Source organism: Sturnira hondurensis, unplaced genomic scaffold (genome assembly GCF_014824575.4).
Source record: "Sturnira hondurensis isolate 20B ecotype Veracruz unplaced genomic scaffold, ASM1482457v3 Scaffold0017436, whole genome shotgun sequence".
NCBI lineage: Eukaryota > Metazoa > Chordata > Mammalia > Chiroptera > Phyllostomidae > Sturnira > Sturnira hondurensis.
Genome location: NW_028090067.1, coordinates 4792923 through 4814627, shown reverse-complemented (window position 1 = coordinate 4814627; position 21705 = coordinate 4792923). Strand labels below are relative to the sequence as shown.

The 21705-nt window shown below is 40.5% G+C and overlaps 1 protein-coding gene across 1 annotated transcript in view; it reads right to left on the bottom strand.

Moving 5' to 3' along the window:
• Nucleotides 1-21705, bottom strand: part of CFAP54 (cilia and flagella associated protein 54) — a 259785-nt gene that overhangs the window by 225923 nt on the left and 12157 nt on the right. Inside the window, exons 4-9 of the mRNA XM_037068126.1 lie at nucleotides 19523-19694; nucleotides 15332-15390; nucleotides 7931-8074; nucleotides 6941-7054; nucleotides 6726-6827; nucleotides 625-823 (exon numbers count right to left, since the gene is read on the bottom strand). Of these exons, the coding sequence (XP_036924021.1) occupies nucleotides 625-823; nucleotides 6726-6827; nucleotides 6941-7054; nucleotides 7931-8074; nucleotides 15332-15390; nucleotides 19523-19694 (790 nt within the window). The remainder of the gene's footprint in view (nucleotides 1-624; nucleotides 824-6725; nucleotides 6828-6940; nucleotides 7055-7930; nucleotides 8075-15331; nucleotides 15391-19522; nucleotides 19695-21705) is intronic.

Sequence of the window (21705 nt, the reverse complement as noted above, 5' to 3'; positions counted from 1 at the left end):
CATTAGTTTCAAAATCAAAAATACAGGAAACTTAAAGTTTAGGTAAGCAATCAATGTAATTCACATTAACAGACAGAAAAGAGAGAAGCCATTTGATCAACTCAATAAATCTCCTCAGGTCCATAAAAGGCCTATGATAAAAATTCAACTATTCACCAATAAAAACAAACAAAACTCTTAGCAAACCAAGAATAAAACCAAACTCCTTAATTGGTAAAAGGGTATCTTTTAAAAAAATCCTTTAGCAAATATCAAAACAAATGGTAATATGTTGAAAGCTTTCTATTAGTTGATTATAAATTAGACAGGCATCTGCTATTACCATTTTCATTCCATGTTTCATTGGAGATCCTATCCAGTGCAATAGATCAAGAAATGTAACAAAGAATAAATAAAAATTTTAAGTAGAAAGAAATATAATTGTCATTATGCACAAACGATTGCATATATAAAAATCCAAAAGAAAATCCACTAATAAATTATTTGAACTATTAATTGAATTTAGCAAGCTTGCTGAATTCGAGATTAATAAAAGTTGGATATGAGCTCATCTGTGAACTACCACACTAAAAACTTTTCTTACTCTTGTTCTACAATAAAATAGCATTTTAACAACTTATTTACTCATTAAAAGTTCTCTTCCTGCTAAGAAGAGTTCCGAGACAACATCACGAACTTCTACTTCATCTGTAACAACGGGTCCAACTTGGAGTGTTCGTCTATTTGCATCAGAAAGAGCTTCCAAGACAGCCAGAAACCGGGACGCGATGCTATCGAACATCTCATCCAACAAGCGTTCAGTGACGGTGCGTGGCCACAGCAACTGGAATTTAAAAAAAAATACAGTCTATTTTAAAAAGTTCTATAATGTCTGATATTATTACGCAAAGTGAGACATGCTTAATTCATGCTAAAAGAGATAGTGGTTAATCTATCAACGAGATGGCTGCTTTTATGATTTTCATTGTTTGAGGTGTTATTCCAGACTCCATTAAGGTTTATGTTATGTTGCCATTACATCAAAGACTTTGCTATTTTTTTTTACATGTGTGCATTTCCAAGGCAGCATAAAAAGGCTGTTTATTACTACCTTTTTACTAGGGCAGCATGAATTGCCAGATGCGTTGTGACACCTTCATTACCACATGTGGTACCCTTAGGAAATGACAGTCAAACTTCAGTTGCCTGAGAATCTCTCAGGAGTGCTTTTTAGATTCACAGACCACCTCTCCAGAGAGGCAGTGGGCCTAAGTGAGACATTCTTAATAATCTCTGCAGGAAATTCTGATGCAGGGTCCTCAAACCCAAACTTGAAACAACATTTTATAGTATAAACAACTGGTCTCATGCTGGCCAGCTGTCTACTAATAAGCTAGTGACTGTTAAGAGCCCTGTGTGAATTCCCAGCCATTCTGCTTTGTATCAGCCTGGAATGACTCCACCTCCTGACGTCCTGCCTCCATGCTTTTTTCTGACAAATTACCTGGAAATAAGAAAGGCAGCTCTAGGTGGCTTTCCTAGAATCCCTGTCCAGGTAGAACATACCTGTCTCATTCCCCATGATCCCTTTGCTACTTTCCTTTTCTTGGGGCAAAGTCAGAAAGACAGAAAAACAAAAGCAGAAATAAAACCCAAATAGATTAGAGTGAACTTGCTTTTTAAAATATCATAGGAAACCTAGCAAAAACCAAAAGAGAACATCAGAGCTATAGATGAATACCAAGCAAAGGATTTTAAAATATAATTTTTTTAAAGAGCTATAAAAAAATTTAAAGTCAAAGCAATAAAAATGGATTGTCAAGCATGACAAGCAAAATATTAATGTCTAAAAAACAATGAATTCATTCAAATATATTTTTTAAAAATTAAATGCTCTAGTAGAAAGATTATCTTTCAAAGACTGAAAAATAATTCACACACAAAAAAGAAAGAGTAAACATAAATATAAGGGAGATTTGAATACAAAAAGTAAAATTAAAACAAACCATTTTATTGAAAATGAATTATAAAAAATAAAGAAATGATGTCAAAACAGTAATAATCTATGGCAAAATTGGTACACGCAGGTTGTCATCCTGGAGAACCTATTTTGGAAATTAATTTGGCAAGATATATCAAGAGAAATAAAAGTATAGCCTTTGATTCAAATCCTACACCTCGAATGTTATACACAGGAAATTAAAGAAAGAAAATATATATACTTGAAGATGCTGATGACACCAATATTTATAGCAGCAAAGAACTGGAAACAACTAAAATAATAGTTACAAAAATACTAGATAAATTCTGATACATATACATCATAGGGTATGTAAGATCATTGTTAAAAAATGTCAGGACAGATGAGAAGCTGAATCACACAATCCATAAAGTCTGTTCCACTTCTAAACACTATGATTTCCATGACGTTTACTCCACATAATGCATTATGCTAATTTCCCAACATAGTACACCCACCCCAGTCAAGTTTCTCCCTGTCCCCAATAAACTTTGCTCACTCCCGCTTCCAAGTTATGATCCTGTTCTAATTCTTTTTTTTTTTTTTTTTTTTTTTTTTTTTATATTTTATTGATTATACCATTACAGTTGTTCTATTCCCCCCTTCAAACCCTTCCACCCGCACCCTCCCTCCCCCACCATTCTGCCCCCCTTAGTTTATAACCACGTGTCTCAAGTTCTTTGGATTCTATATTTCCCCCACTATTCTCACCCTCCCCACTACCTATTTTCTACCTACCATCTATGCTATTTTCTGTGCCTTCTCCCCCCTTCTCCCCCTCCCACTCCCCTGTTTCTAACCCTCCATGTGTTCTTCATTTCTATGGTTCCACTCCTGATCTAGCTGTCCTCTTGGTTTGCTTTTGTTTTAGGTGTGGTTGTTAATAACTGTGTGTTTGCTGTCCTTTCACTGTTCATATTTTTCATCTTCTTTTTCTTATATAAGTCCCTTTAGCATTTCATATAATAAGGGCTTGGTGATGATGAACTCCTTGAACTTGACCTTATCTGAGAAGCACTTTATCTGTCCTTCCATTCTAAATGAAAGTTTTGCTGGATAAAGCAATCTTGGCTGTAGGTCTTTGGATTTCATGACTTGGAATACTTCTTTCCAGCCCCTTCTTGCCTGTAAGGTCTCTTTTGAGAAATCCGCTGACAGTCTGATGGGTACTCCTTTGTAGGTGACTGTCCCCTTATCTCTTGCTGCTTCTAGGATTCTCTCCTTCATTTTAATCTTGGCTAATGTAATGATGATGTGCCTTGGTGTGTTCCTTCTTGGGTCCAACTTCTTTGGGACTCTCTGAGCTTCCTGGATTTCCTGGAAGTCTATTTCCTTTGCCAGACTGGGGAAGTTCTCCTTTATTATTTGTTCAAATAAGTTTTCCACTCGTGGTTGTTTATTTCCCCCTTCTGGTACCCCTATAATCCGGATGTTGGAACGTTTAAAGAAGTCCTGGAGGTTCCTAAGCCTCTCCTCATTTTTTTGAATTCTCATTTCTTCATTCCTTTCTGGTTGGATGTTTCATTCTTCCTTCTGGTCCATTCCATTGATTTGAGTCCCAGTTTCCTTTCCTTTGCTATTGGATTCCTGGACATCTCCCTTCATTTCAATTAGTTTAGCCTTCATATGTTCCTCTAATTTGTGACTATAATCAACCAGTTCTGTGAGCATCCTGATAAATAGTGTCTTGAATTGTGCTTCTGAGAGGCTGGCAATCTGTTGGTCGCTTAGAGTTATTGGCTCTGGGACTTTGAGTTCTTCTTGAGACATCTTTTGGGCTGTTCGTGCCTGTTCCACAGCGGGATCGGAGCCCTAGGCGTTCACTAGAGCAGGGCAACTCAGTGGCTGGGTTGTGATGTTGTATGTGGGGGTGGGGTCAAAGAGGGACTATGGCGTCCCGTCTGCCGCCTGCCGCCTCGGCCCTCACTGGTGCCGCCTTTGCTGCCGTCACCGGGCCCATGCGTTTCGTCCCACTGCATGCAAGTGTGCCACCGCCGTCAGCCCTCACCCCCTGGGGCCTGCGTGGTCCATCTCACTGTGCGCGAATGTGCGACTGTGGTCAGTCTGCCCCACACCCTGACTGGTTCCAGGCTGCCTGCGCACCTAGGTCGGGGGACCTGTCCTGCCCGACCCTGCTCGCTGCTGGCTCCGCCCCTCTTACCGTCCCCGTTGAACAGTTAGATGTAGTTGGACTTCCATATAATTCAATTTTCTGTCCTTTGGCTGTGTCTTTGTTTCTCCAATCCTTTGTTGTATTCAAACTTGGTTGTGGGAGAAGGCACAGTGTTTCCACCTATGCCTCCATCTTGGCGGAAGTCCGATCCTGTTCTAATTCTTTACTTAGACTGTTTCCCCCTCTTTTCCTGCCTAGTCAAATCCTGCTCATTATTCTAAAGCCATTCAAAAAGACGGAACTGCAGGTGAAGTATTCTCTGTATTCTACCACACTTGAGACAACAGTAAGTGTTCAATATATGGCCATAAAAGTGAATGAATGAAAAATAAACAATAGCCATAGCTAACATTTACTGAGGACCAACTACATGCCAGGAACATTCTAAGGGCTTTACATGCAACTCATTTAATCACTACCATTATTTCCTCCTTAATACTCAAGCAAGCTACAATTATTTTATTTATTAGGTAATTTCTCCACTAGAATGTAATCTTCATCTATCTTGGTCACATAGCAGTTACTTTAAAAATATTTATTGAATGAATCACTAAAGAGTCAATCAGTAGGAGTCTCAATCCACAGTCTTTAAAAGAATCCTTTGCGAGTCATAATGATTTACTGACTTAAAAACTCAAAAATGTTTTATAAAATAAATTAAATACAAATTAAAAAATTTTTATAAGAAACAATAAAATTACTTCATACATATAAAGCAGGACATTCTTCCAACTATATATCAAGATAATATACTATGACTTTATAGAAAAGGTCATGTCCACTATTCTCTATAAAAACTACTCACTAAACAATTACAATTTTTCCCTAAAAAGATATGCCACCAGAAATTTCCACATAATAATTATCTTAAAGAAAACCAGAAATAAATTATATTTAATGTAGTGTTACCTGAAATTTTAAACATTTTTCTTTGAAAATATATTTAATTTTTACACCAGGATGACTACATATCAAATCCTAATAATATGCTAATTAATGGCAATCTTGCAGCTTTGAATACTTAAATTTGGTTTGCTCAGAGGAAAATAAAATACTAGTGAGAAAGAAAGAATTGTCCCCTGCTCTCTTACACACACAGTAGTATTACTACTTAACAATACCAGGTGCTGACATTTCAACAGCTTATCCCTGAAATTATCTGTAATTTGGGAAGTCACCACCCACCAATTAATTATACACCACTGGTGGGTAAGGGGATATGATTTAAAAGGGCAATATGAAATGCACTCTGGGCTCCATCATCAGTATATCATAGTCACACCAAGTAGCACTAGACAGCTACAATATCCAAATAATACCGGAATTTAAGTATTAATTTATCTAAAAAAATTTTTAAGAGAAAATTATTCCTAAATGATGTAAGAAAAAATTAGTTCAGAGAGCAGCAGTCACTGTAGCAGTGAGAAAGCACTGGAGTAGCTTCTGATCCTGGGGCTACCAGCAGCTGCCCTCGTGACCTCGAGCCAGTAACACAAATACTCTGGGATGTATTCTCCCCATCTGTAACAGACAAGGACTGAACCACTGGGATGGTTCCTAAAATCCCTCCCACACCCTGAGATTCCACGACTCTTCTGTCAGAACTACTCACCTTCTTCCCCCTCATTTACATTTTCAGTCCCTATGAAAAAGCTCACAGAAGAGGGTTTGGCCACTAGAACAGTCAGGGAAGCCTTCAAAGAAATAAAGAATTAACCTGAAAGAATACTGAGATTCAGACAGGCAAAGAAAGGCAGTGGGAGGAGAAAGGAAGGAGGGAGAAAAGGCAGAGGGCTCCCGAAGGCATGACTAGGTCCCAGCTCCCTCCTGTGATGGCCCTCAATGCTGTTCACCAAATACATTTGAGGCTGGAAGAAGCCATGTCGTGAGGTCTGACACGTGTAAAGCATGAACCGCCATCACTTCCATGCTGAGTGTTACTGCCTGGGTGACATCCTCCAAAGATCTTATCGCCCCTCTGACAGAAATAACCAGCAATTTGTGGAATGAGGTCTGCTCCTCAACCTGGCCCTGAGCAGCGGTCATGAGCAGAACCCCCTGACACCCAGAATAACTTGACTCTAATGGGAAATAAATGGTTGTTTGAAGCCACCAAGATATGGGGGTAGTTTATTGCTACACTGTGACCTAGTTCCTAAACACTCCCAAAAGTGCAACCTGAAGCACTTTTGAGAAAAGGTGCCTCCACCTTCTCTCCAACCTCAAAACCTTCTCAGCTAGCACCAAACAGTCAAAGACAAAGGCCCCTGCAGAGCCACTCGGAGGCCTGTGCACTTGAACCTTCCCCAGGAACTTCTTTAGCTTCTTGTCCTTTGAAGTTACAGAATTGGGATTGGGTGAAGGTACAAAAGCTTTGAGAAAGGGTTGACGTGAGGTCATGTCCAAGTTGGGAAGGTATTCTCTCTGTTTGCTGCTGATGCAGAGAATAAGATGCAGGGTTTAACGTTCAGTGACCAGGCTTACAAACTACGGAGCTGTAACACAAATACACAACAAAAGAGTCCGAAACAGAGAAGACACCCTTAGACTTACGGTTTGGACTTCCTTTAGGTTAACTCTTATCTTTGGTCTAAACAGATTTTTGTTTTTTCTTCTGGATTCAAATACTCCTCTTTTGAAGATCATCACTGCCATCTGCCTCAAAAAGAAGAATCGTGTATGAAGAAACCATGGGATGCAACTATTCACATTAAGTCTTTCAAATGCAGAGTGTGGTAAATTTCTTCTATTTCATGAAACATTTATACCTTTATCGTGGCCTCTCTATAATCTCTTCTGGATTCTTGTGATGATTTTGAGGAACCCATTAACTCCAGTTGCCTTAATTCATCAATTTTAGCTAAAGCTCGCCGAGCAAATGCCTATATGCAATTAAAATAAATTTAATTCGTTTTAAGTAAGAGTACAGTGATTAAAAAATGTATCAAGCCAGTATGTTTTATTACCCCAGAACTGGATTTAATTGATGAATTAAACTCTAGGCTGGTGCTGACTCTATATCTATATCACGGTAGCTATCTAGTCTATCACTTTCTATAAGCACACTAAATTCTGCAGATCCAAACTTAATAAACTGTCAGATATGCTACTTTTGTGAATTAAGAAATGTTTAAAATAGCCCTGGCTGGTATAGCTCAGTGGATTGAGCGCAGGCTGTGAATCAAAGGGTCACAGGTTTGATTCCCAGTCAGGGCACATGCCTGGGTTGGGGGTCAGGTCCCCATTGGGGGCCAGGTGAGAGGCAACCACACATTGATGTTTCTCTCTCTCTCTCTCTCTCTCTCTCTCCCTTCCCTCCCCTCTCTAAAAATAAATAAAATCTTTTAAAAAAAGACATGTTTAAAATAAGGAAAGTCAAATTCTGGTACTGATATTTTCAGTACCTGCCTAATACAAAATAATATTGAATGTAAAAAAGGAAACTAAGCAGGGAAGGAAAGTGAACTGCATGCGAGAGTACAATGAGGAAGGAAAGCTATCAGAAATCTTACCCAGAAGAGCAGCAGAGAAGGTGGAAGTGAACAGAGAACAAAGGAGAGAAAAGACAGCAGACCAACAGGTAACACAAGGGAAAAGCCCACAGAGTTTCTGCAAATTAAGCCTGGGACTTTTGTCTCTGCTTCACTGCAGCTCTTCGGGTTTCTTTGTGCATGTGTTTCTTGCTGGACAGCTAAAGAACATACTGCATAAGCTGCATTTTAAAATACCGCCACCCTCAGAATTAAAGAGTATCATACCTCCCCATGAACACCAGCTTGGCAGTCATAGTAGCACTGGCAGACGGCGGTGTACAGAGTAGCTCTCCACGTCAAGTACCTGACGGACAGCAGTGGGACGGGAAACTCCATGCACACACTCGCCCACAGGAGGTATTCTAGGGCCTGAGAGAGAACAGGCACAATTGAATGTATTTTCATTTGAAGCCCATAATTATGAGTTTTATTCAATATACTCAGATTTTAACTTGTGAGTACAAGTTGCTAACTACTTACGCCAAAAATGATGTCAAGAAGACACAAGCATTTAAAAAGTTAAAGAATAACTCAGAGAACTCAAAATCTCAAGTCAACCTTTTTAAAAATATCTTCCTTCTTAGCTCGTAAGTCCTATGAACTCAGCACATTTTTGTTAACATAAATCAAGTGTCTTCAATAGTATAGGGGTTAATTCCAACAATACAATTGTTATTAGCTGGTCTGGAATCAATGTATTATTTTGGAAATAAACTGGTAAATCAGGATAGGAAAAAATAGAAAATTCTTACGGTCTGGGGCCTGTGATACTTGGTAGAAACAGTTGAAGACTGAATCAAATAGATAAAAGTTTCAGTCCCAAATTTATCGCCTAGTAGCTGTGTCATTTTACCTCACCGATCTCAGCTTTCTCATCTTTAAAATGGGTATTTTAACAATCAGCCCAGTGTTGTTATGCAGAAGAATATGTACATGGCGTGTTGGGATGGCATCTGGCACACGTCATAATGGTGTCTGTTTCCAGGGTAATTGTTCCCCAGGTACAATGGGGAAAAGGTCTTCACTGCTATCGGTCTGTCTGTAGGAATATATATGTAACTGCTATGTATGTAAGAGCCTTTTGTGCTATTTTAGTTGAATGACTTTTCCCCACAAATCCACTGCCATTTCTTTTTGCACACATCCTCCTCACAGACCCTATACTGGGAAACACTGTTTGACTTCGTGAATTCTGCACTTAACTTTTTCAGTCTTTTTTCTTTCTTCAAAAATATTCCAAAAGCTCGAAAAGTAATTGGATTATACTGCCTTTCATTTGACTGAATATAAGAAGGAATTTGGTCTAATCTCCATATATTGTTATAAAAAACTTTACTAGGATAAAAATAAGAATTTGTGAGCTAAATATCTCAGAATATCGAATTCTAAGTTTTACCCATGGAAATACCGACCTCAGCCATGCAGGCCCTACATGTCTTCCTGCACTATTGGATACTTCCTCGTCCGTCTGTCTTTGGTCTCGCCATTGCACTTCTTATACACCCCTTCCTACACACCCTCCTTACCTCATAGTTCTCTCTTTAATATAATATGCAAACCGGGTCATGTGACTCTAGTGTTTAAGACACATCAATGGCTCCCTACTGTGTCTATGACAAAGCACAGGCCTTTTATAGGACATGAAAAAATCATTCCAGCCTTACCATGCCCCCTATTACTCTTGACTTCCATCATATACTTAAAGCTGGTCCAAAATACGTTCTATTCCACAAAACGCACCTTTAGTGTACCAAATACAATTGTCTTTGCTCACTCTGCTCTCTCCTCTACCTGTCCTGTGAGGGCGAAACACTCCCCCCACTACCAGCAGGGCTACCTTGAACAATTTTTAAACTCCACGTGTCTCGGATAACTCATCCATATAGATGTAACAGTAATTGGGGCTGTCTGAAGATTAAATAATACACACTAAATGCTTACAACATAGTAAACATAATAGGTGATAGCCTTGGTAATGACAAAGGTAATGAAGACAAAGAAGGAAGAAGGGGAAGCAGGAGAAATGAAGGAACAGGAGGAGCAGAGGAAGAAGGAAGAGAAAGAACACGAGGTAAGAGAACCAGTTGTTAAGACTTCTCTAATATCATTAGACAGAAATGAACATGGCCTCATTTCTGTCTCTACTATATTGTGTTGTGTGTATGATTTGCATATATTTTATGTAGGGATTATGTCCTATGTCACATCCAATAGCATTAATATTCTCACATGTGTGACTCCAGACTGTGATGTCTTTAAAAACAGGAATAAGGCATTATTCATTATTATAGCACCAGCACCTAGGACAGTACCTAGCAAATATTCCCACGTGCTATTAAATGAATTCACTGAACAACCCTCAATCAGCAGAACCAACTAAGGGAGAGCTCACACATATTCTAGATTCTCAAAAAATGATGATAATAAATTTAGACAACAGAATTAAGTCCCCCTTCCAGTAACAAATTCCACCTTCAGTGATTGCGGAAATAATTGAAGAAAAGTATATGTATAGTATATGTATAGTCAGACCCACCTTGAAAAGGCAAGTCATTGAAAAGGTCCAGGAGCTGCACATGCATTCAGAAAGCTTACCAGGTGGATACAATATTTAATAGTAAAACAGATTCAGAACCTACTGCCATCTTTGGAGTCTTCAAAGACAGTGTATCTAATCCCCGTGCAAGCAGCTCAGCACACATCCAAGAGAAAGAAGCCTGGAAGGCAGAATTCTCCAGTCTGCTCCGTTTGGATGCCAGAAGTAGAACAGGGCTTGACACAGTATTGTGATATTTTTTTGGCTATCCACTGGAAAGTAAGCCCATCTCACTAGAGTGCAAGTTCACTTCGAAAATGGATCTTGTCTATCTTTTTCACCACTGTGTCCTCAGCCCCTAGAACTTTACCTGGCTTGTAGTAGACACACAACAGATATTTGCTGGCTGGCTGACTTTCATTTAAGTTTCAGTTCGTGGTGCCAAATACAGAACTATTTTGAGTAACCAAAACATCAAAGGGCTAAAGGCAACCTAAGTTCATTACCACCCCCATCACCAGCACCACCACCTGATGCCCCACACCTGCACTGCCCAAGAGTTTCCACCTCCAGGTGGCATCAATGGACATGAAAAGTACTCGCTTAATTTGAAACGAAATCCATTTTGATATGCCTCTAGTGCATGAATTCTAGTTATGCCTTTTGAAACAGCACAAGACCATTCAAAACTCACTTTACACCTATGGCCTTCCAAGAATCTGAAAGCACCTGTGCCACCTGCCCTCTCCCCCAGTTCTGCCTCCTGGAGAAAGATCCCTGAGCATCTACCTCTCGGACTCCCAGAACTGCACTTCCCTTTGCCCTGGGCTTTGCTCCAGGCTGCAAATGCCCTTTGGGAGTGTATGACTAGACCACAGTAAAATGACACTCTTTGTCCCTGGTCCTGGACACCGCCCTTCTACTGAGTTGGCCTGGGGTTGCTTTATTGCAGTGTTTATAGTTTTTGTTGTTGCTGTTGTCTTGTTGTCATTGTTTGCTCACCTTGCCACCCCAGGAACTGACATGGAATCAGCAGTTATCAAAACTTGAGCTTTTTCACATCTGCTGCACAAAAACCCTATTGAAGATCAGAAGCATCTGGCTTGTTGTGGTATGGAAGGTATGGGATTAAGCCAAGTATAAATTTCTCTCCTTTAAATGCACATGTCTTTCACAAAAACCTCAGTGTTTCCAGGTATCAGAAATTTCACATTTCAAAATAAAAATGGCTTTGGTTACCAGTTGTTTATGTTTGGCCTCAGACTTAGCACAAGAGACCTTAAGTCGTAGATTTTAGTGCCACAAGGGACTTTAAAAGTAACCTAATCTGACTCCAAGGGGCTAAACCGTGGTAATGGAGCTGGACCTGGAGCTGGAACACGGGCGCTGGGACTCCAGACTGCAGAGGCCGCCTTTGCACTACCCAGGGGAAACTAGACAAAGGCGAGTGTTTAAAAAAAAAAGGCATCACTTCACTTAGGGATCTGAAAAAGCATCGTTCCTCTTAGAGTTCTGGACAACCATTAGTTATTTGGATTTTAAAAATGAAAATCCATTTCCAAAAAATCACTTCTTAATTTGTTTTTGCCCATAAAATATAAAACTTTTTCTAGTAATATTTTAATTGATCAAATTTAAGCAGGAGAACCAGCCAGGGCTAAAAACTATTTATAGAAAAAAAAAAACAAACTTTGAAAAACCAAATTTAAATTTAAAAGTAAATAAATAAAATGTAAAAGGAAATTAAAAACTCTTTTTAATCCTCACCCTTGACATGCTTATTCATTTTAGAGAGTGGGGAAGGGAAGGCAAGAGACAGAGAGAGAAATATCAATGTGAGAGAAAACATCCATCAGTTGCCTCTCATACGCACCCAACGCCCAACCAGGAACCAAACCCGCAACCTAGGCAAGTGTCCTGACCAGGAATCGAACCCACAAGCTTTCAGTTTACAGGATGATGAGCCAACTAACTGAGCCACACCAGCCAGGGCTAAAAACTATTTTGAGTGCCTATATCACAAGCAGGAAAATTCAAATCGGAACAATGAAATCTCATTTGTTTTTTTTCCATCAGATTGGCAAAGGTTGAAGAGATTGCTAATGTCATATTGGTAAAAGCATGGGTCAAAACACCATGCATAGAAGAGGTTTTTTTGGCAATGTTCCTCTATTAAAAATGTTTGTTATCAAAAACATAACAAATAAATCATTTGCTATACTAACTCTTCATTTAAAAAAGAAGAAGAGGAAGAAAGAAAAGGAGGAGTGAGGAGGAGGGGGAGGCAGAGGAGGAGGGAGAAGGAAAAGAGGAACAGAAAGAAGAAAAGGAAGAGGCAAAAAAAGAAGAAAGAAAAACCAAATTATAGGAGGCCAGCAAGAGCCTGGTTCAGATGTGGCACACACAATTAATCAGTTCGCCCACAGGATGGCACTGCAGCACCACTGATATCAGCCTTCGAGGGCGGCAACACTGAGAAAGTCTGGCTGTGAAGTTTACGTAATGGGATGTGGAATAATTGGACAATCATTGTTCACGCCACAAACTTCATAAATGAAAATGAAATTGACATCTTTGTAGAATGAATAGACTCCACTGTTTGCTGAATTTTTAAATGTTTGCTGAATGTTTGAAATGTCTCAAAACTACAAGGTACAACATAAATGGCAGCAAAATTGTGGTATGTCTTTAGGAAGAGATTTCAGAAATCTGCCTTCTCTCCATTCCCCAAGCTTATGCGGCTGACCGCCCTAAAGGCGAATGCTGTTTCTCACCTGGGGAAGCACCCCCGGCCAGTCTGGGACTTCTGGGTGTCTTCGGGAAACAGAGTGATGCCAAAAATATTAGCCCCTGCACACAGCTCCTCCATTTGACTGAGTGAGTCAAAGTAGGATGGGCCTGACCGGATGACATTTAGTCAACAGACATGCATTGTTCCCATGCTGCTGACAGGCAGTGCAGCGTGGCCTGGCCCTGGTCGCAGCTACACTTCTGACTGGATATTCGACGTTGAGCTAATTAACCTTTCTGAGCCTTACCGCCTTCATCTGTGTAAGATGGAAGCAATAACAGCACCTCTCTCAAAGGGCTGGTGTGAGGATTAAATGGGATAATATATAAAAGTGCTTAGACACCTACCTGATAAACGATAGGCATTCATTCAACAAATGATGATAGTGGTGATGATGATAACGGTAACGATAGTGTCCACCCCCTACGACTATGAGTGTTATTATGTATGCAAAGCCCTTCACACAATACCTAACACATAGTAGGGACTCAATAACAATAACAAATGGTAGCAATAATGCCTGTATGTTATAGTAACAGGCTTCTATTTCTTTGGGGTGACACCTAGAAGCACCTGAGGAAGCCGTATCTATCTCTCCTTCAGTCTCATGCAATAATAGACGTGAACTCTAAAGCAGTTACAGAATCAGGGTCCTTCACACCCAAGAAGACACAGATGTGGATGGACCACTCCCCAGAAGAAATCAATTCACAAGCTGAAGATTCAGAAATTTCTGGGTGAAAATTATTAATATTTTTGGAATTTATTATATTAAAAAAAAACAAAGAATTTCATCCCGGTCTCCAAACATCAACTGCACAACCACCCACCCACCAAAATCCTTGCATGCCTCCCTCCCCTCACGCTCTGAGACCCATCCCCCAAGACTGGGACCAGAGAACTCTTCTCCTTCGGCCTTCATTTTGTCAGAGAGGAATTCAAGTTCTACAAGGAGAGGGGATGTCTTTTGTAGGATACAAAGAAGAAATTATTTTAAATGACCATCCTGTTAAAATTCTCTTGGCATTAACAAGCACAGCTACGAACAGCTAAGCTTTGGCAGACAGCCCTGCCCTTCGAAGCCCTGGCAGGCGAATGTCGCAGCAAACCACAGGATGATGGTTCTGTGAGCAGCGTTTGTTGCTGCAGCAAGGGCGACAGAGTATGCAAATTCTTTCCAGGAAATCGGCTGGACCTGAATGTAGAGCCGCCAGAACAGTCTGTAGGCCAGACTTCCACGGTACATGGGCCAGTCTCCCCTCATTTCCATTCACAAAGAGCCGGCAGAGTCTCCTTCAAGGCACTGACAGTAGTAGAGCTTTTAGATTCAAGGAACAAAACAGAGAGTGAACGTAAAACTGCTCTCCATTAAGCATGCAAATATCTTTGCTTCCATTTTTAAATGTTGTGAACTTTTCAGATACTTGGCTATGTTTTGAAAAAATAAGAAGAAAAGTATGTGATAAAGAATAAAGCATTTTAAAAAAGAATAAAGCAGTAATGTTTCAGATACCAGTAACAATTTGAGTATGGTCTCAATGGGAGTATCTTCTCCCTTCTTGACCTACATTCCAATGAGCAAACAATGAAAACAGGGAATAATCATGTCTTCTAGGGACCAAATCGCTACCAACACTGTAGGGAAGTCAACAGAAGTCAGTAGAAGCCTCAAGCTAAAACCTAGCCATGCACACTGGAGAGTGAGAATCTTATAAAATAAGGTCTCTTTACCCTCAGGTCGTGACCGGAACAGAGTTTAGATGTTCTTTCACCCTAATGAACACTAGGCTCCATTCATTCATTCACTCACTCACGAGCATGGGGGCCATAAGCAAAGTTCAGCCTCTGCCAGGAAATGAAGTCCGAGCTCCAGAGTATGAAAAAAATAGGGTAACCACAGTTTATTTCTCAAATCAGAACACTTTTGAGCTTGAAAGCAGGCAGCATTAATAATCACTCCAGGACAACGTGGAAACCAGGACTGCCCCGGGCAAGCCAGAACAGAAGGTCAGCCTACACAGCCATACGGGTGCCGGATGGATGTGCAGTATCAAGCCGGCGAGTTGTGACTAACCTCAGAGACGGACAGCGGGGGACACCTACCAATCTTAAGAACGCTTTCCTGTCATTAATGCTTTATTGTCTGCAATTTTACATTTGATCATACCAAGGTAAAACTAAAACCAGGAAGCCTATAATATATATTCACTACATTTTCTTTGTCTAGCATTCAATGCTAACAGAAGTCTTAAGGAAAACCGGATATATGGGGGAGATATTTTGTCAGTAAATTTCATACCTTGGAAGACTGACCTAAAATCATCAGTTTTCTGCAAATGGTGTAAATGTAAATGGTACCTAGATGAAGAAAAAGATCATTAACATGTTTTGCAGTCAAGTAATGAGAATTTTATATTCCACTTGCTGTGGCTGAAGTCTGTTGTTCTCAAAATAGGCAATCCCATGAGAAACTCTGATAATGACTAGAGTTATAGCCATAATAATGTATTAATATTTTGTAACCAAATCTTTAAAAGAACTAATATGACCACATGTTAAATAGGGTAACATGGGACTCTTTTAGCCTCAGCATATTTAAGTTTTAAAATATATTGAACAAAAGAACATTTTTAGTAGCATAATTTGTGCCCCTGTGGTTTTAGTAACTCACATAAAATATTATTGTTTCCCATGGTTTCCTCATGCTTAAAAAACTAAAGATTTTCAAATAGGATTATAATCCATATTTAATCAGCATGGCACAGTACTCAACATGGAAACTCATAATAATATAAAAATCACAACACATAATAGGTTGCATTATATTCATTCACAGCCTCGTAATGTTTATCCTATTATTAAGGTATGTCCTATGAGCACCCTAATAAAAAAACAGCATTTTCAATTCCTACTTATCATCATCCAAGTATGATTTTTTTCAGGCTACTAATCAAACAAGGCTAGAAGGCTGGTGGCTGGGCTGGGGAAGGGGGAGCAGTGTTAGCATACCTCTCTCTACGTACAAAGGACATTGTCATGCTGTCAACGTTACCAGAAGACGGTAACAAGCTTTAAAAAGGCATGTAATTATAATGCAAGTGGCCTAAGTAGTTCCTATAAAATTTCTGATCTAAAATTCATAACCATTGAAATTCAACAATTATGAATGCTATGTTCACACTGAAGCTTTAAAAGCTTCTGAGAAAACAGCATCTGCTTCAAGACACATCATTTGATGAAAATACACCTGAAAGAAAAAATAAATATTAATTACATAAATCAGTGACAAAAATATTGAATAAAATCTTAAACATGCATAGCACCCAGAGCTTCACAGCGACTGCAACAGGCCCTGAGCCCTTGGGACCGGGCATTCCCACGGCGACTGCTCCCGTCACGGGGCTCGTGACTTCACACAAGATCCACCGGGGAAGAAACAATTTGGCTCTTGACAGCTCAAGCCCACCACCATTCTTATCTCAACTTGGTTTTGTCGACCTCTCTTTTTAACCTTTAAAACATTAAACTGCGTAACTGTGCTGCTTTCTTTTTAAGTCACCAAGGAAGAATACACACAGGGAAGGCATGCCTCTCCACAAAACACGTGACTCAGGTGTAGGCCAGGAGCCTGTGTAAACACGTCAGTAACAGGAACTGGGGAGTTTCAGAAGGCCTCGGGAGACTGCCCTCAAGAATGACAAGGGCCCTCTGTGTTTAAAATGTGCCTTTACCCTTTGCAGCCCTAGGGCGCCCCGACTGTAACAAGCCCTACTTGATGGTTCAGGATCTTGGCGTGGCTTACAAATCCCCACTGCAGAAGCGTGACGGAGAGAGCGCCGGTACAGAGCGTCACACAGACTGAATCTTCACAACCTCGGGATATCTCCGGGAGTTTCGTTTTGTTTTTGCCCAAATCTCTCATGTGAGGTTTTTGCCTTGCCACGGGACTCCTCTTCATCAAAGATGGCCATCACCAAAATAATCTATATTTGAAGGTTTAAATTAGTTGGGTTCAGGTTAATTGAGAAGTAAAGTGTTACAGAATACTCATATACCCAGTTGGATTTTATGAAAGAACCACGACCGGTTACATATTTTAAGAAGCCAAGGATGTCTATATATGATGATCAATTAAAAGATAAGGAGTGTTCAGTTCTAACTGGAAAAACTAAATGTATTTTGATGAAATGACTGTATCAATTTATTAATCTTTTTTAAAGATTTTACTTATTTATTTTTAGAGAGAGGGGAAGGAGGGAGAAACACTGATTCATTGCCCTTCGTACACGCCCACACCAGGGACTGAACCCACAACCCAGGTATGTGCCTTGACAGGAAATCAACGTGGGGACTTTTCACTTTGCAGAACTATGCCCAACCAATTGAGCCACACTAGTCGGGGCCAATTTATTTTTGGTTACCTAAAACACCAAGTTTTAAAACTACAGGATCTCCACATTTGCTAGTCTTCCAGTTGGAATGTCCTTTTCCCAAATATTCAGATGTTTCTTCAGGTCTTTCCCCAAACGTCATCTCACTGAGGCCTTCCCTGACCATTCTGTTTAAACCTGCAGCCCAGCCCAGCCCAGGCCTGGCTCTCTCTATCCCTGCCTTGGCTTTATTTTTCTCTACTGTACAATCTGCCACAAACATTGAGTTTTGATTTATCATCTCTCTGTAGCAGAGCATAACTGTGAGAACAGGCCTTTCATCCACTGCCCACTTTTTTGTTTCTAGCAGTTAGAACAATGCCTGGCAGTAAGTTTTGGATGAATTCCTTAAAGCAGGGACAGGAGTCAGTAAAATTATGTATGTTTCCCACCACCCAGCAATCCCACTCCTGGGCGTAGATCCCAGATAACCTCACTCAGGTCTATAAAAGGACATGTGCAAGGACACTCGCTGCGGAATGATTTGCGCAGTTACGGAGGTAGGGCCACCCAGGTTCATACCTAGGGGTGCACAAGCACCTATAGAATGTAAGTCAGCAGTCAGAGTGAACACACTAGATTTACACATAGGAACCTGGCTAGATTCTAAAAGCATTAATACTGAGCAGAAAAATATTTAGGAAAAGGAATAAAATGTAGAACACAATACCACTTGTATAAAGAAAAAGCACACACTAGGAAAAGGATGTAGAAGATACAGAAATCATTTGATGTTTTTTTTTTTCTAAGAATACCGGATTTTTGTGTGTGGTCTTAAACAAAGATCGGTGAGGGAGTCGTGACGGGTCATTTCACCATCACACCAGGGCCGGTTGCAAGGCCCACGGGCCTATCACTGCTTCTTGTGCACAGAACCTCTGTTCCGGCTCCGTGTCTGCCAAGATGCCCGACCAACTCAGGCGGCGGGATGGCAGCAGCCATGCTGGGAAACACAGATCCTCTTGAGGATGATCGAGCACAAAACTGACAATCACTGGATTAACAGTTACTTCTGAAGTCAGCCTCATCTCTGGCAGCAAATATCATTTTCCATCAAATCATCAAAAAATTATTTGGGGAGGGTAAGGAAGGAAAAGTCTAGGAAGTGTATCTCAATTGTCCTAGATGAGCTAAAATCCAACATGCTTTCTTTCAAGTTATTTTGTCCTGTTCTTATACACATAGAACACACTCGTTATTTTCCTTTGAGAACATATTATCCAGAGAACAATAGCAAATGACTCCCTGCAACTTTTAATTGTAACTGTAAAAAGAAATTGAATTTAAATTATACCACTTTAAAGAGAAAAACAAATGCTACATTTTGAGAAATAATATTCCATGAGACATATATATAATGTATATACAGGAGTGGAACAAAAGTATGTTTATAGCTATGAATACATGAAACATAGAGTTTTTTCTCGTATTACTATTTATTATCACATTATTTTCCATACAAACAACTGTGAACCTACTTTTGCCCCATTCTGCATGCATGTATGTATGTGTACCTATACAACGTATATGTGTATACAGGTATACTATACACACATATATGTATATATACACACATATATACAATGTATATATGTATATAGAGATACTATGCACAAACATACACACACACAAAAGCTCCTTACTCAAAACCAAGTAGGCGGAGAAGGCTGATATGCGGAAAGCCACAGTCACTGGCCAAAGTATTTGAGGGGAGGACCAGCAAATGAATGATGCTGAGACTCACTCTACCCTGCAGTGGTTCTTTGACTCTTCTCCGCTTATATTTACTCCTCAGTTGTGGCCCCTGCTTTCTATGTGCCCGACGCGGATCATTTCCACAGCTCCTAGGTCTTCCTTGCACAAAAAACCCAAGGACATGCTTTGTAAGTTCCTGCTTATGAGGACAAATTAAAATGTAATAAAAGTAGAAAAAAAACCACAGCCATCCTATTACGAAATAAATATGTTTTAAATCACCAGGCAATCAAGTTCAAGTCAAAGTTGGAGTTCAGAAAACTTTCCGAAAGACACCGTGGCAACTAAAACCCACTTGCACCCACCGTTGAAGATAATCCAGCAGAGGTGCTCCTGCGGCAGCGCCACCTGCATGATGAGTCTAAAGGAGGACAAGATGTCCAGACACTGGGCCACCGATCCTTTGTTCTGCAGGTTCACGTCACTGTCACAGACCAGCTGGTACTTGCAAATATTTTTGCCGCTTAAAGCATGAAACTGAAACACAATGGAAAACAGAAACATGAATGTAAAGTTTATGCAACTTAGAAAAGCTTTCCTTAAAATGTAAGGAACTAAAATGGAAACGGTTGTGCTTAATGAATGTATCAGATTAGTACAGCGCGGTGGGCTGAATGGTCGTGTCCCCCCAGTTCGTATGGTGAACCCTATCCCCAGTGTGATGGCATTGGAAGGTGGGGTCTTTGGGAGGTGACTAGGCCTTTAGAGCAGAGCCCTCACGAATGGATCAGTGCCCTTTTAAAGAGATCACAGAGAGCTCCCTCGTGCCTTTGCCATCCAAGGACACAGCGAGAAGAGAGCCACCTCTGAACCAGAAAGCAGGCTCTCGCCAGACACCAAATTTTCCAGCACCTCCATCTGAGACACCTCGGCCTCCAGAGAGTGAAAAATAAATGTCTGTTGTTTAAGCCATCAGTCTATGAATTTCTGCTATAAAAGCCCTAATGGATTAAGACCTACAAAGAAACGTGGTAAAATAGATTTCTTCAAAGCATCCATTTAATTAAAGTTACCTTTTCTTAATCAAAAAATTTCAAAATCCCCCCAAAAAGTAAGAAATCCTGTTTCCAAGAATATGGAATTGAATCAACTTTGGAAACTTACAAAATGGCATTTTAACTTATTAATTCCAATACAATGAATTACCATTTACACAATTCATTTGGCAAATGTTTATTGAGCATGTGTATTTGCCACACTCTGCTAAGCAATAGGGACTCAAAGTTGAAGAGGTCACAGCCCCTGCTCTTGGCAAAGGGAAGGCATTCCAGGCACAAGCAACGTGAGGAATGCTCAGGGTAGTTGCCTCGGTCACTGCACTGAACCTCTCTCATAAGGCTGGATAAGGCTTAAGATGAAGACAGGTGGTTCAGGGTCAGAACAGGAAGAGTGGTCCATGTCAGTCCAAGGAATATGGACGTTAGCCAAAGGACAAAGTCAAAGGGCAGAGGAGTAAATGGACTTGATTTACACGTTAGAAATGAATGATGACCGAAGTGTGGAAGACAAAAGGCAGAGCGTAGGGCACAAAGCTACATGCAGGGAGGCCGGGAAAGATCTGAAGCCCCTGAGGTAGTCCAGACCTACCAGGGCCCTGAAAGGGGGCCCTGGAATCAGAACGGAAAGACTTCAGTCCTTTCTGAGTCCATGGGATTTAGTGGCTAATTAGACGTGCGAGGTAAGAGAGAGGAAGTGGTCTGCAATGATTTCCTGCTTGGGCGACTGGCTGGAACCATTTATGGAGGGAAGACGATGAGTTCAGCTTGGGATACGTCACAGTGAGACGTTTAGGACATAACTGGGTAGAGGTGGAGTTCCAAGGAGAGATTCTGGCTAGAGTATTGATGAGCACTGTTAAAGCTACGGGAGTGGACAGTCCTAGTGATACAAATGGCTTTATCTTCCACACAGATTTCCTGCTTGGACACATGTACACTATTTCTAGCCACCGTGCAGCTGGGATCACAAAGGAAATGTGTTGAATGCCTCTACATGTTGGAATAATCACGATCTTCTAAGTGCTCTGTCTTTTAGAAACTGATCATGAGACCTACATTTTCCGAGTGTCAGGCCCTAGTCTAAATGTTTTATTATCTCACTAATCTCAACACAACACGAAGAGGTAGGTCTTATTATTACTTCCATTTTACAAGTGAGGAATCTGGGGCACGAAGAAATGTAAAACCTTCTCCAAGATCCCATCCACAGGCAGTGGCTCCGCAGCTCTTTGAATCCAGGCAGGCGGCTCTGAGACGACTCCTGCCAGCCCTGCCGTGGCGCTTCCCTATGGTGCGTACGAATAAGTACAGATGTCCTCAAGTAACATGATTAGCTGTGTCTGCACAAAGCCCGGCTGTTAATATTCTGACAGTAAATCATTTAATATTCCTGCTTCATCTATGATCTTGATGCATTTAAATCCAAGATCTCTTTCTCTAACTAGACTTCTCAAGACTTCTAGTTCCAGGCCATCAAGTTCCTACTGGAC